This window comes from Hemicordylus capensis, chromosome 15, assembly GCF_027244095.1.
Source record: "Hemicordylus capensis ecotype Gifberg chromosome 15, rHemCap1.1.pri, whole genome shotgun sequence".
Classification (NCBI taxonomy): Eukaryota; Metazoa; Chordata; class Lepidosauria; order Squamata; family Cordylidae; genus Hemicordylus; species Hemicordylus capensis.
In genome coordinates, this window is record NC_069671.1 from 3,175,604 (window position 1) to 3,191,888 (window position 16,285).

At 44.2% G+C, this 16,285-nt stretch overlaps 1 protein-coding gene across 2 annotated transcripts in view; it reads right to left on the reverse strand.

The window, feature by feature from the left end:
- MORC2 (MORC family CW-type zinc finger 2) overlaps nt 1-16,285 on the reverse strand; it is a 55,675-nt gene that overhangs the window by 23,728 nt on the left and 15,662 nt on the right. For both annotated transcript variants that reach the window (XM_053279250.1, XM_053279251.1), the window contains exons 4-6: nt 13,502-13,570; nt 4,741-4,831; nt 1,455-1,563 (exon numbers count right to left, since the gene is read on the reverse strand). In XM_053279250.1, the coding sequence (XP_053135225.1) occupies nt 1,455-1,563; nt 4,741-4,831; nt 13,502-13,570 (269 nt within the window). The remainder of the gene's footprint in view (nt 1-1,454; nt 1,564-4,740; nt 4,832-13,501; nt 13,571-16,285) is intronic.

Sequence of the window (16,285 nt, forward strand, 5' to 3'; positions counted from 1 at the left end):
TTCAGAGGGTCTAAGACCTTGGAGAGAAAAATCACTGCCCGTGATGGCCCCAATATATAAAGTCAACTCTTTTTCTAGGTTTACGATAGGCTGACACTGAATTTGATTTGGCCAGCAGGCAGCCTGAAGCACTGCCTTTAGAAACACTTCTCAGCATCCTTGTAGATGCTATTAGAAGTTGCATTTACATAATTTAAACACTTGAACTTTGACAAAGGCTCAGTGCTCCTACTAAGTTTTAGCAGAATAGAAATGCACACACAAACTCCAAGTTAAGCCCACATTAATCCACTTGGACATTGCTTTGCTGCATCCACCCCCCCCTGCCCCACCCCACTCCAAAAGGGATCTTGCCCCAAAGCACACCATCGTTTACTCTGGGCTGTTCGCTGTATAATCACTGCAAGATTTCACAACACCATCAGGAAGATATTGTTTGGAGGCAGTAAGTAAACCAAGTTCCTGCCAGAGTGTGGAAGGCAGAGAAGTAAAAAAAAGGACACAAAAGCTGAAGAACAACGTTTTTGCATTGCCGACTGCTCCAGAAACCAGTTAGGGCACACCCCTGATTTGGTAACAGGTAAAAGACGATGATGGCCAAGTACAAAGAGGAAAGCAAGCACCAATCATCACGAACACTCAAGCTGCAATGCAGACAACCCCCAAGTATTAGACACATACATTGGCTACGTGTCCCACAAAGCCCACATTGTCTTAACTTGCCTTCGGGTCCTAAAAGGGTTCTGCCTTCCTGGAACCCTTCCAACATGAACTTGTCTGCCACAAAACTTCTCCAGGGCACAGGGCTCCATTATTATTTACTCAGTTTCTATACCGCCCTTCCAAAAATGGCTCAGGGCGGTTTACACAGAGAAATAATAAATAAATAAATAAGATGGCTCCCTGATCTCTCTAGCCAGATCTACTGGGACTCACCCCACACCACCCAAACAGGGCATCTTAGAACACACCCAATACTCAAAGTCCCTCCGTTTGCAAGGGAAAGCAGTAGTGGGTGGGCAACTTTCAGGAAAGGTGGCTAGCTGCTGCTTCTGATCTCCTCATGGAGTTTCCCTGATCAACTTCTGAGGAAGCTCAGGGCTCTTTTGGAACTCAGTCTGAAAGCCACCAGCTTAGTGGTTCTGTGGGTTTACAATTATTACTTGTATACTCCAAACATCAACAGAGTTTCTAAAAATGGTAACATAGGGGAAAACTGGGTTGTATTTTGCAAATAAGGACAACACGATTAATTTGGGGAACTTCTGAAAAATCTTTCAAAAATTGTGTCACTATGGAAAAAAGTCCAAAGTCTGGCATTTTAATTTTTTTTTTTTTAAAAAACTACTTAAAAACCAAGTCTTTACTCTTGAGGGTAGGGGAGAAGGAGATAGCTACAGGCATTGGCACGGATATGACATTTGATTTTTTAAAATCACAAAAGGCTTGCTAACCTCGTCTATGCCTTCTTCCTCATGAAATGTACGTGACAAAAAGAGGCAAGTCATGCTGTTGTCCTTCTTCGTGAACAGTATAAAATCCTTGCCAATCCGCATGGAACCCCTGCAGACAGATTTCAGCATTACAGACACATATTGGCATGTTTTACTCAAAAGCAGAACATCTAAGTAATGTGCACATGACTCAAAGGCATTTGAGTAATGTTAGAATCCATGGCCAGTCATGGATTCTAAAGGGCAAGGTTTCAATTTATGCTGACTGCACATGCTAACAATGGTTTAATGTTGAATTTAGATATAAGTATCAACTTTCTGATCCTGATGTTTAGTAATTTGTAGTGGGGATCTCTCCTAAAACATTTTTATTGCTCAGTTCTCACCAAAAGGTGATTACAAGTCACCTGGGTTTGTTTTGTTTTGTTTGTTTAAATCTGCTCATTGATTGCAGCTGCAATCAAGGCTTGGAATTCCTATTTGGCCATGCGCCCCAAAACACACTGCTGCCATGATATAATCGCTGATGTCTGTCTTCGAGGCCCAGTCATTCTGAGTATGGAGAGTGAAGTTTCCTGCAGTAATCTGACCCCAAGCTACCATGATTTTGAAAAATCCAGAAGATACAAGTGGTATATTGCATGAACTGTACAACAAAAAGCACACTGGAAAAAATATTTGCGCATGAGAAGCAACAGAAAGCTTGAATAGGTGCAGTGAGAAGAGAAATGTCGTTCAGTGAGAAATCTGTTTGTGCCCGGATGTTAGTACAAATAAGTTGTAAAAATGTTTATCCTCCTCCAACATTTTCTTTTTATGCATATTTTTGATTCTCCTGACCCCCTTTCTTTTTTTTAAAAAAGGAGCAACACCACGTAGAAGGGCAGGGAGTGAAGAGTTTCATAGGAGGCGAGTGAAGGCCACCAGGTCAGGATTAGAGCTAGTTTTAAAACACAAAAAAGATCTCCCCACTCACCCCAAAATTGCCCTCTTATACGACACACCAGTATAAGGGGAAATTATTTTTGATTGATTTTTTTCTGCCTTTTAAAAAAAGGAAGGGGGAACAACTGTATGGAGAAGGGCGGTGTGTGTGAGTGTGAGAGTGTGTATGTGTGAGAGAGAAACGAACAGTGCCTGTTTCTGGCTCTTTTTGCCCAAGAAACAGCTGGGAAGAATTTCTGTCAGGGCTGGTGAAAACTGCCTCTCCACCCTACTCCTCAGGGAAGAGAAATCTCTTGAAAATATGGGACAACTTTATTACATTTGAACAGGTTAACTCATCGCTATGAGGTAGATGGGGGCCTGTTCTGTCACATAGGTTGTCAAAAGTCACTTAGCAATGTCTGTGCTGCAGCTTCCATACAACTACGGCCTCTTCCTTCATTGTGTTTCATTTTACCATCTTCATACACAGTAGGGAAAGTTGTGCTTGTTCGACATCTGCCATGCCTAAACGATGTGGGCCCTCCAAGCCTCACAAGGAACTTAGCACTGGCCCTTCTGCTTATGCTGTACAAGGCTGGAGGATTGTAAAAAGCCAAAGAGGAGCATGGAGGTTGAGCAGTTCCGAAGTAAAATGAAGGATTTCACCAGCCCTGACAGAAAACATTCTCCGTTGCTACTAGGGTGAAAGGCAAAAGGAAGAAGAACCAGGCACTGTCCACTCCAACTTTCTTCACACAGTTGCTGCCCTCACCTTTTTCTTTTTCTTAAGGGGGAAAATTTCCCATATACTATCACACCATGTAAGAGGGCAATGTTTTGGGGAACAACCAACTCTGGGTGATACAAAAGCAATATGAAGTATGGAAACAGAAGAGTCAACGGTACGTAGACAGCCTTCATGTAATGGCAAGGAATCCATCTTGCATGGCCAGTCTAGAGTGGGTTCTTTCTGATACTACAGACACTTCACCCCCTTGCAACATCCAGTTGATTAATTAAGTGTTGTCAAATCGGTGTTGACTTTTAGCGACTACGTAGATTCTCTCCAGGATGATCTGTCTTCAACTTGGCCTTTCAGGTCTCTCAGTGGTGCATTCATGGCTGTCATAATCGAGCCGACCTCTTCTTCCCTTTCCTTCCACTTTTCCTAGCATTATGGACTTCTGAAGGGAGCTGGGTCTTCGCATAATGTGCCCGAAGAATCATAGTTTGAGCCTGGTCATTTGTGCCACGAGTGAAAATTCTGGATGGATTTGTTCTAGGATCCATTGGTTTGTTTTCCTGGATGTCCATGGATGGTCTCCTCAAAAGTTTTCTCTAGCACCAAAGTTCAAAAGCATCAATCCTTTTTCTTTCTTGCTTCTTCAAAGTCCAGCTTTTGCATCCATAGAGTGTCATAGGAAAAACCATTGTCCAAATGATACAGTCCAAACATCCAGTATAATAACTACTATAAATTAGGTTTCATTGGATGATAATTGAGAAGGGGTTCTTGTCGAAGGAGAAAGAGCCCATAGGCAGTCAGTGTTCCACATAGATACAGAAGAAGCTGCCTTATACAGAGATAATAAATGATCTGAAGCCAGGCAGACAGTGGGGAGCCAGTCCTTATGAGTTTGTTCAAGACCTCGCAGCAGCAAGTGATGCAACGAATCAAGTTGTCCTTAGACAGTTCAGAAAGTTGAGAGATGAGGTACTGCTTTATAGTAGTTTGCTCCAGTCTTGAAAGCAATACTGTGCGACTGATCTCAAAAGTTCCACCTTGCCCGTAGTTAAGATATATACACAGTTACTGGGGGATAATGTCCAATATTCTGGGGGTACAGGGAGATGGATTCAAGGTGCCTAGGAAGCCTCAAACAGTACCTGTGTAAGTGCCTTCTTTCATGTAAACCTATCTTAAGAGGATATAATATAGCAATGTTATGGGTCTATGTCCCAGCATAGTATAGTGGCTAGAATGCTGGACTAGGACCGGTGAGCCCCGAGTTCAAATCCCCATTCAGCCATGAGACTTGCTGGGTGACTCTCTGGGCCAGTCCCTTCTCTCTCAGCCTAACCTACTTCACAGGGTTGTTGTGAGGAGGAACCTAAGTATGTAGTACACCGCTCTGGGCTCCTTGGAGGAAGAGTGGGATGTTAAATAAATAAATAAATAAATAAATAGTTAAAACCCTATTCGCTGAGAAATTAACATGAAAGAGACACACAGAGAACATAGCTAGCTCTAAGGTCAGGTCAAAATTCTTACAGATTTAAGCCAAGCTGTTTTTCTTGCCCCTCCCTCCCCCTTTAGCCAAACCCCAACATTTCTGGAGGTTGGCATCCATATACCTACGATTTCAAGCCATTCCCATATTGTCCAATCTGAGTGGATTCCGGTGACCGTTTAGCAGATTTACCAAACTGAATCACACTGGCCGCATCATCTAAAAACAAAGAAGAGAAACACCAAGGTCATCACACGAAGCATGGGTATCATCAGCTCTCCCTACTTCCAGGGTATATTAATGCACTGGATTAGCGATCTTCACTATTTTTCAAGGGGCGGGGGGCCACTTCGGCGAAAAACCTTCAGTGTGAGAGCCACTTTCCACTGTGCCAACTTCTGCAAAGTAGCCCGCTCTTAAGCGCTCCAGGAGGAAAGTTCTGGGAAGGGCTACACTTCCCAGCATTCCATGCACACCTTCCAAGAGGGTGCCAGGGCCCAAGAGGACTCTGTTTCTCTTCCAGCACAGGGCAAAGTGCAACACTGCATGATGGGAACAGACAACTCCGCATGCTGCCAGTGGGACTGCGCAGAGCATTCAGCTTCCACCGACGCTTCCAGCAGGCCAATCAACAATTAGTCAGGGGGCTGCTCTTAGGGTTGATGGGGGTCACCACGGGCCCCAGGCCTTACAATGAAGCACACTGCACTACACGGTACCTGCATCAAGTCGTACAGGCATTCTACCACCAGCCTCAATGTGTGACACACCTTCTGAAGACCTGGAACCTTAGAGCTTGCAAACATTTAAATGGCACTAACTCAACTAAAAGATGTGCCTCCCACCCTTCAGTACCAGTCCAGCTGGATGACCACAGAGGTGCTGGGAAAGGTTCCCAGGGAGAAAGACCAGTGAAGATGGATCTCATGCCCTAACTTGCCACAAGAAGCAGTGTGGGGACAAGTGAGGGGTAGGAATTAGAATGCTACAGATATTCTGGAGATAGCCCTCTTGCTATTTATTCCGGGCAATACAAGATGACAGCAAACTTCTGCAGAAGAGAATTGGAGTTAGAAGAATTTTCTCTTTCACATTCAATTTGCGTCATCTCTAACCAGCAGAATTCTGGAGAAAATCAAATTTCATTCGTTCATTCTGCACTGCATTCCTTCAACAATCCTTCACTTGCTTTGATAAGAAGCCCTATATAGTTTTAGGCATATGACTTTGGTTTTAGTCATACTGTACTTTAAGACTGCATCCTTCATTTGAACGACTTCGATCTAGCTTCAGACTGGTTTTGAGACAGAGAGAGCGCATTGGCAGCCCTCATGGATGATCTGTGCGGAGAGATGACAGAAGCAATACTTCCTGGCTGATCTTGTTGGGATTTCTCAGTGGCTCTTGATATTGTATGCACAGTGCTATTCTCCTGGACCATTTGGAACATCAGATCAAAATCTCAGGACTCCCTCTCCAGTGGCCTGATTCCTTTTCATCTGATCAGACTCAGAGGGTGATTAATGGAACTGTGACTTCAGCCCCATACGACCGGGCAAATGGCATTCCATGGGCTCAGTGCTCTCACAAGTGTTAATAAGAGCCAGTGTGGTGTAGAGATTAGAGTGTTAGACTAGGACTGGAGAGACCCGAATTCAAATCCCCATTCAGCCATGAAACTCACTGGGTGTCTCTGGGCCAGTCACATATCATATCATATCATATATGCATCCACACAGTTCAGTCTGTTCTATGCCAACTATGGTCATCACCTCCTCCAAATCCACCCCCCACCCTGTTTTCAGTCCCTGCAGCCAAGGACTGGCTGGCACAGTCACATTCAGTTCAGACCGATCTGATTCGATGCTTGGACCAAGCAAAGGTCTCTTACAGGGGACAAGCTGACTGGCACTGTTAGGTAGAACCTTAGTTGTCTGAGGAAGACAAGGTCTAAGTTCCCATGAAACACACCCGAATGGTCTGGCCGTCTACTATACTGAACCACCACTACCATGCTCTCTTTACCATGCACCAACAGGTCAATTCAATCGCTTCTACTCTTGGATAACATAAAGATGCACCCAGTCTTCCATGTCTGCTAACGAAAGCCACATTGTGCCAACCCTTTCCTTGGTCATGTGGAGCATATCCTGAACTCTATATACTCCGAGAAAAGTTGCACCATCTGATCAAACGGGAGGGGAACACAGAACACATGGGACATGCCTAAGAAGCAGTCTTGGAAATTGATCGAATGTCCACGCCACTGTTCCCTCTAAGGCGCGCGACTGTGCACACGCGCACCTCCCCCTCAGCCTCCCGCGGAGCGAGTCCTAGCTGCCACTCACTTCCTCTGCAGCTGCTGCTCCCCCTGACCCTCCGGCCTTTCCCCATCTGCTGTAACTGTGATCTGGATAAGTGGAGAATCAAAAGGAGTTCCTCAATGAAGATTGTATGGTTGTATCCACTGAACTGGGTGCAGTATCACCCTTATATGAAATTGGTTGTGAAACAGATGCTGAAATAAATCCAGGAACCAAAGCTGAAGACAACATAATCGGATACGTGCGTATGATACCACAGCTGTAGTTGAAGCAGGAAGCCCAGTCTCTCTGGAAGGTAAGAGGTGCGAGAGACAGAGAAGTGGGAATGTGAGCTGCTAGTGCATTGACAATTTGAAGACAATTCATAAGAAGGAATGCTGCTCCTCTGACTAAACTGAACATTGTGCTGATAAACTGCATTGGGAGTGGCTTCAATATTTTGAAATTCACTTGCAGCCGGAGCTTGGACAGTAATTGGAGCACAATGTTTAGATGATGTAGCAGTAGTCCTCGAGAGAAAGCCACTAAGAGTTAGTTATCAACATAAGAGAAATGCTGGATTCTTTGCTAGCAGAGAGATGCTACAACAACTCACATATGTGTTGTGAAGATATAAGGGTGCTGATCCTAATACAAAAAGAGCATGTACTGGTAGGTCCTGGAACCAATTAGAGCAGAGATATTTTTGATGTTGTGGGCGGATGAAAATAGGCATCTTTTAGGTCTATGCAGACAAACTATACAGTTTTGCTATACACCATATAGAAGCAGTGATAAATTTGTTGCACTGTCGTAAGTCTAGAATTGGATGGACTTTGGGATCATGAAATATTTGGAATAAAAACTTCAAGTGTTTTCCCCCATCATACCTCTTCAAGTAGGTCAGTGGAGGGCTGGGCATTTTGAATCCCAGAATAATGTGGAGAATTGCTGGACTTGATGGTATAATCTGCGCAAACAATTAAGACCAAATTGTCTTATGTTTTCCCAGGCTTGGGGATAAGAAAATAATTGACCTCAGTGATAGGAGTGTCCAGTCAGGATCACATGGGGCACGAGGGCAGCTTAGATTTTGACAGTGGCTTTTGGAGCTGGTGAAGGTGGAGTGTTTCTTCAAAAACTGCTATTGCTGCTGTTGAAAGGAGTGGTCTATGGGGTGGCAGGCTTCAAAGCTGAGGGTTGAGGCCATCCACAAGTCTTACCTGATCTAAACAATGAATGGACCATGTCCGTGGAACGTGCAGTTAATAGTAGTTTATGCACACATAGTATCATGTGGGTCTTTTGACTGAACAATGCTTCGCCAAATAGATTTTCTATTCAGGTTTGACATCCGCCCTAAAGATCTTAACCACACGTGCCAATAGAAGGTAAATTGCCGTAGCTATAGCTCAAGACCAACAATCTGTCCTGTGCCTGGCTGAATGGACCTGCTGTTTCACCAAGCGGAATCCCTCACCCTGAAACACCAATGCTAGCACTTTCGTGTCCTGCAGTTAAAGTCCAGAAAGGGTTTAAATTTCCCTTAGTTAAAAATGTTGGTATTGGCCCATACAGGCCTCGTAGTTTGAAACATGGAGCTGCAAAGCAGCAGTATAACACCTCCCCAGAGCATTTAGCTTTTGCCCTTCACAATTTGTCAGCACTGACAAAGGAGTTTGTCAAACTGGAGATTTGGCCACTGCATCCACAACATACCAAGTGATGAAATAGGCATGAAAAGTCTTGAATTTGGACCCTATATATGCTTCTGAGCTCTGGCTCACAATTTCTCAGCTACCTCTAACATCATAAGCAGTGTAGCCTCACCTATTGTAGAATGTGTTTTGAATTAAATTAAACCGAACACCAGGTCAGTTGTAGATTTTAGAGGTTGACAGACTTGCAGACCAAGGCAACTAGCCATTTGAGTCAGTTGCTCAGACAAGTTTGAGACCTTTAGGGGGGTAAATCCAGCTTCTGGTTCATAATCCATTGCAAAGGCTAGATCAGGGATGTCAAACTGTGGCCCTTCTGCAGATGCTGGCCTACAATAGCCATCATCCCTGGCTATTGGCCACTGTGGCTGGGGATTATGGGAGTGGTAGTCCAAAAACAGCTGGAGGGCCACAGTTTAACATCCCTGAGCTAGATGCTAAATCAGGGGACACTGAACGGGAGGAATCAGATTCATAATCTGAGTGTAGAGGTTCAGGCTGAGTAGGTAAAGTCAGGCCAATAATCGGAAGATGAAGAAGGCCTAGAAGCATCCACTGGGTTCGTAGATGTGATAGGCTGTGCCAGTGGCTTCGATGCTGTAATGACTATAAATGGGGCCACATCCTTCTGTGGAGCCAGCTGTTGAAATTCATACAGAGGCACATGGCTTCTAAAAGCCAAATACAATAGAGGGTGACAGTAATCCATGAATCATTCATAAACCTGAAGCCATGAGTCATTCGGAAGCCACGTAAGAGTCTGAAGGTGAGTGCAGGTAATGCAATGATCTGGATTGGAGATTCTCAACGTTGGGTCCCCGGATGTTATTGAACTTCAACTCCCATAATCCCCAACTAAAGGCCACTGGGGCTGAGGATTGTGGGAGCTGAAGTCCAAAAACATCCGGGGACCCAACGTTGAGAATCCCTGATTTGGATAATGTTCAGGAATACAGAAGAACCTTGATATCCGCGGATTTGTGTGTCCGCAGTTGGGTAATAGACACCTGACCTCAGTATGGGGGGGGGGGGGGACTGGACGTCGACACATTGACCTAGTGTATCCATGGGTCGAGGGTGACCAGAAATTACCATAGAGGTCATTTTCAGACGCTATTTTGTGTTTTGGAGCCTCAATGGCTTCATTTAACCCCTGCTAACTTGACAAAGAGGCACCTTTCAACGTGGTGATTTTCTTATATTTAGTAGGGGGAGAGCAACTGGCGGCTTCCCCCTATGTCGCCCCCCCCCATAGATGTTTTTCCCCAACTGGGAACCTAACTCCCAATTCTCCATTGTCTCAATGTTTGCATTTATCATATCCATGGTTGTACTGTGGATCACAGCCCCAGCGAATATCGAGGTCCTCCTGCATTGGATAGTTAGGTGTGTAACAAGATCAACTCCTGCATTTCCACTCTTCTTGGTAAAGAGGAGACCTCTTGACCTCTAAGTGCATAACAATGAGGTGCTCTATGAGAAGCATCTTCCGAGTACAGTCGATCACTGGAATGGGTTGGGCACAGAGAGCCAAGAACAACAGATTCCTCATCTGAACGTGATGGAATATTGATTGAATATTGGGTTGAGCATGGATTGCCTATGCTCTTCAGTAGCTGGTAAAGCTGGAATCAGCTCCTGAATCAGAGAGAATTGATGAAGTGGGGGATGGCTGTGTTTCCACATTCTTTTTTTAATGTTGTATTTGGTTGTGGTGGCACTTGCTTCTTTTTCAAGAGTGTAGATTTCTGGGACGGATCCAGGCACTAGGGTCCAAATTCCCCTTATGGGGCAACAAAGGTCCACCTGCTTCCTCAGCTATATCTGGAAGTGGTACTGTGGGTCCTGTAGCTGGCCTTGAAGGTGTTGGTACCAATGTGAATGGCTCCACCAATTGCACTGGTCTGGGGTAAGGTATGGAAGCCAAACCGTTTAAATGAGAACATGGAGTTTGCGACGTTTCACTTCCTCAAATGATCCATGGCCAACAGAGTATTTTCCCAAACAGCTCATATCCTGGAAAACTGTTCAATTCTAACGGTTTCATGAAATGAAGACAATGCTGGAAAACTTTTATTTTGTGTTTCAAAGAAACATGGGACACTTTCATGGACATCAGGGGGAAGCTTCCCATCACATGATGTACATCTTTAAAAAGTGATCTTCCCAGTCCTAAACCAGGGCCAACAGGAGGGGGGGAACTTCTTAAAAAAAAAGTTATCTACAAAGGATATTTATTTATTGGGAGTGGGGGAGGAAAATCAGTTTGCAAAATGTAAAGATGGATACAGGTTAGAATAGATTGAATAAAACCAAAATTAAACAGGGAATATAGAATACACACACATAGGCTTTTGGTATCACATAAGAACAGCCCTGCTTGATCAGGCCCAAGGCCCATCTAGTCCAGCATCCTGTTTCACACAGTGGCCCACCAGAAGTCGCTGGAAGCCTACAGGCAGGAGTTGAAGGCATGCCCTCTCTTCTGCTGTTACTCTCCTGAAACTGGTAGTCAGAGGCATCCTGCTGTTGAGGCTGGAAGTGGACTATAGCCCTCTGACTACTAGTAGCCGTTGATAGACCTCTCCTCCATGAAGTTCTCCAAACCCCTCTTAAAGCCATCCAGGTTGCTGACTGTCACCACATCTTGTGGCAGAGAATTCCACAAGTTGATTACGTGTTGTGTGAAAAAATACTTCTGGAAGTGATTGACAAGAGAAAGGCTCTGATTAAGCGAACACCGTGGCAGCTGATGAAGAACTGAGGTTAGAGTTCCTGCTTAAAAAGGTTACACAGTAAAGCTCTAGAAGGTTCCAATCCTGATGAGGGGAAAAAGCCATCAACACGAACAGCACAAAAGAGCATGAATAAGAAGTGTTGGCTACTGTAACACATCATCTACTACCGGTAGATGAAGCAGGGCCTTTACGGGTACTGCCCCACGAGTGGAATGAATAATGTTATCTGGAATTGAGGGATTATTGCTCTTTGCTTTCATTCTAGAAGGGCTACATAGCCCTTTTGCTGTTGTTAAGCCTAGGGCAACATTTCTGCCTGGTGAATACATACTGTTACTAGTTTTAACATTTATTTCTTTTATTGATGTGATGATTTTACTTCAAACACATGCTGGAAAAAGCATTGCATACTGTGGTCTTGGTCCTAATGCATTTCAGGTTTGGCAGCCCTAGCACTCTACCAATATGTTGCTATTCCTGGAAGTGTATTTGGGTGACGGCAGGTTTTGGTGAAATTGTGAGAGAATACATGCTTGTTAGTGTCAGCATAACTGTGATAGTATCTTGGACCAAGATGAGCACAAAGGTGACTGAGTGAAAGAACATTCGATTTTTGATAGTTACCAAAATGTATGGAGCAGAAATCAGAAGTGTTGTGACTGCAATATTCAGTGATAGTCCATTTTCAGCAGGAAGTACAACTGGAAGTTTGTGGTATCTGAAGTCTTTGTGGGGAGATGTCTTAGATGAGTGGATGGGAAACCTCTCCAATTGTGCTCACATGGCCTCCACACCAATCTCCAGTTATAGCAGATACAGTCACCGCCATCAAGTAGTCTTGTCTACTCCACCTACCTGAAACAACTGAGCACCTTGCTAGACAACAGTATTTGATGCAATAAAATGTGTTGTGTCACTTGCTGCACAGGGTTCAGGAAAAAATGCTTCATGCTAGGTAGGTAAACAGATCAGGAGTTTAGGTACCGTCCTGCAACACACACTGGAGTGGTTCCTTTAAATGTGTTGCACCCTTCCAATTTCATTACAATGCAGCTGAGAAAACGTAGCTATCACAGCTGGTGATCACTGTTCCCTTTATAGCGTGCGCATGTGTCCACGCTCAGAAGTTCTTGGATGTCCACTCGGTTCATTTTAGATCCCACTCAGGTTCAGTCAGGAAGGCCCCACTCTGAATGCACCTGCACACACACTGCCTTGGTACTGCCGCCCAGGACAAAACACATTCCACACAGTGATGAAAAATATTAGAGCGACCACGGCTGGCGATGACCTCATGGCATCCTCATTTCAGCACTGACTGAATGCGTCTACATGTTTCACCATTATCTCAATGAACTTGTTTCTGCAACAGCAGGGATATCAACATCTTTCTAGCAGTCAAGTATTTTGTTGTTGTGAAACTTCAACCCTGCCTTTTGCTTCTGACACCTATTGTTGCTACTGCAACTACCATGTGGAATATAGCTGCAGACGCATCACTGGTGCCTAACTGGGCTAGAGTATTGTACAGCAGTCAGCTCTTTCCAGGAGAAAAACTATGCACTGGGATGGCTGCTTGAGTCCTCTGAAAAAGTTCAAGGATAAGCGATTTTCCAAGTCTTTCAAGATCCTTTAGGGGAAACATCAGACCTTGCCTAAGGGGAAAAGAGTGTAACGAGAATTCGTCTTCCTGTTCTTGGAAACCATAATGATTTCATTCAACCATTCTTCACGCAAAGCAAAAACCTCATTTTATCATTTTGCGGACTGTTCTTCAGAATGAAAAGCAAACATTCGCACTTGAAGATTACTGTGCATGAACTCCCATCGCATTTCCTGCCTGAACATGCTAAAACTGTGTGGATTAACCCTATTGATATCATCACAATTGCGGCTAAAGCTTTCAAGGTTTTAATTGTTCTGATAGTTTAATTGATTTTTAAGATGTTTTAATTGTTATTTATATTTTTGTTTTAATTGTTATTGGTTTTAATGGTTTCTGTTTTAATTGTAAACTGCCCTGAGCCATTTCGGATGGGTGGTATAAAAATCGAATAAATAAAACAAAACAGAAAAATAAATAAATATTAAAGCCTCTATGAAACAGCAATACAATAGCCTTTCACTTACGTGAATCCATTCCGGCTCCATCATCCAAAAAACACAGCATGAACCCACCACGCAGGTCCTCTCGATGTTCTGCAAGAATAATCAGTACCAAACTTGAAAAGGCAAGAAAGAACATTTAGAACTACGGGAACTGAAACAGTATTCACTGCGGGAACACAGAAGGGTGCACCATTTAGGATCCTATGATCAAATTCATCAGCAGGAAATTAACTAGAATTTAGGAATGTGTTGCTTGCCGCTAGTAATAATTATGCCTAGGCCGAATTAGTATGTTATGCAATGCTCGTATGGGAAATAACTACAGATGCCGACCCTCATGATACCTATATACCAACTTAGTTCAGCACGGACTAGACCTCATAGAAGTGGTTCCCACGGTACAACAGGAAGAGAGGCCAACAGACACTAAAGTATTTTATAGCAAAACAAGTTAATCACAATAAAGACAACCGAAATTCGGCATCTACAGCCAATAAAAGCCTTTTAAAAAACAATATAAAGTTGTAAGTTAAAAGATAACACCCTAGATGAGAATAGTCCGGTGTTCCATCATAGCAATTTTAATAATACAAGTAGTTGAAAATTATCTTGTACTTTGCTGTTCCAAAACATAAACACAGTCCAATTTCTGAAGATATATTGTCTGCCTTCTTTGCTAGAGAACAAAGGTAGATAATGTAATTATATATGCCCATCTCAAACTCTTCTAATAGAAGGTAAATCTATTTCTCTCTCATTTATATGCTATTGGCATTCTGGCATTAAGAGACCGGACCATTGGTTCACTTACTGTGAAGGCTCCTTCTTGTGGCTGTATTTGAGGATATCCGAGTGGGTGATCCTCTTCACATGGCTCAATGCAGGACTATGCAAATTAGACAAAGCCTTTAAGAGCCCGGTGGTGGTGGAGAGCCTACCCAGTTCTTTCAGGCCAAGAATAAGCAAAATGGTATTCACTTTGAGGTAACAGATCTTTAAGTAGAGGAAAAACCACCCCCAAACTTGTATTCCTTTGAGTAGGTGTGAGCACTCCCTGGGCGGGTCCAGATGTAACTGTACCAACGTTCCATTCTCTGAGGCTGTTTAGAGCACATCTGAGTTGGAATATACCACCACACAGCCCTTATAACCACTGAATGGGAGGAAACCCTCACACCTACTCAGGAGGAAGGACTTGCTGGATGACCCGTCTGCCGAAGGCAGCCTGAACTGAGGCACAAGAGTCCATCTTATAGTGCTTTGTAGATGGTGCCTTCCATGTGGAAGCTCGACATATCTCCTGAATGGGAGTGTTTATAGAAAACGCTGCCAAAGTAGCAGCTACTCTTGTGGAATGTGCCAAAATTCTGTTAGGCGCCCTGAGATGCTGAGACTCATAGGCCAATGATATACATGCCTTGATCCACCGACCTATGGTTGACGATGAAATCGGTTGGCCCATTGAAGTCGGATGGAATGAAACAAATAAAACTTCCGTTACCCTGAGCTGCTCAGTACGCTGCAGACAGACCTTTAATCACCTACGCACATCCAACTTATGCCACACTTTTTCTGTCCAATGGGTCGGATTTTGGCAGAAAGATGGTAAGACTATATCCAGTGATTGGTGAAAAGCAAGGTGACACTTTTGGATGCACCAAGGGATCAGGAATGAGATGGACTGAGTGCTTGGAAAACACGCACAGGTTCTTGTGTGCAGAGAGAGCCCTAAGCTCTGAAACCTATCGTGCCAATGTAACCACTATTTAAAAAGCTGTCTTAAACGACAAAAGCCGTCGTGGAATGGTTCTTAAGAGTTTCAAAAGGTGATGATTGAAGTGCTCTCAGCACTGTATGAAGACCCCACAACAGAAACCGGTGGAGTACTGGAGAAGTCAAAAAGGTCGCGCCCCTAAGCAACCTTTTTAGATGTGGGTGAGCTTGTAGAGAACCTCTAGACACCAGATATCAGGCCTACTAATGAGGCTGCCTGTCACTTCAGTGTATTTGCCCTCAAACCTTTTCCCAGGCCCTCCTATAAAAATAGCAACAGATGCTTAATCGTAGCTTGTGCCCTCGGAAGCGAATTCCATGCTGACCAACGTAGGAAGGCCCTCCATGTACATTGGCAAATCTTGCTGGTTGACTCATGCCTGAATGCCAAGAGCGTATTGAGCACTGAGTTGGAATAGTCGTGTACCTTCAAGATGTGCTGCTCAGTCTCCAGGTGGCCAGTTTTAACCAGCCTGGATCCTGATGATGTACCAGCCCGTTGCAAGAGATCTTCTGACACTGGAAGAGGAAGGGGGTCCACTATCAACAGGTTCTGAAGCTCTACAAACCAAGTCAATCGAGGCCAAAATGGGGCCACTACAATGACGCCTGCCCTGAGAATTCGGTTCTTTTGAAGTAGACGGCTGAGAAGAGGAATCGGTGGGAATGCATATAAAAGCGCTTTCAGCTGCTGTGCTGCCAATGCATCCGCTCCTTCTGCCTCTCTGCAATAGAACCTCATGTAGAAATGGGGTAGCTTCACATTGTGTGGAGTTGCAAATAGGTCTATCTGTGGCTGGCCAAAATGGGAGGTAATGAGATGAAAGTTTGACTTCCCACTCCCCGGTCAGCATGTTCAGGGTGACCTGAATTCAGTGGCAGATTGGCTGAGCTGCAAGGATCTTCAAGGACACCTAGAGAGTACATGCTTCTCTACCTAGGGCAGCAGAAGGGTTGCCTCGGCATGTAGGGACCTTGAGCGTGTTCTGCCTTGCCTGTTGATATGGGCTTTTGTGGTCATGTTGTCTGTCT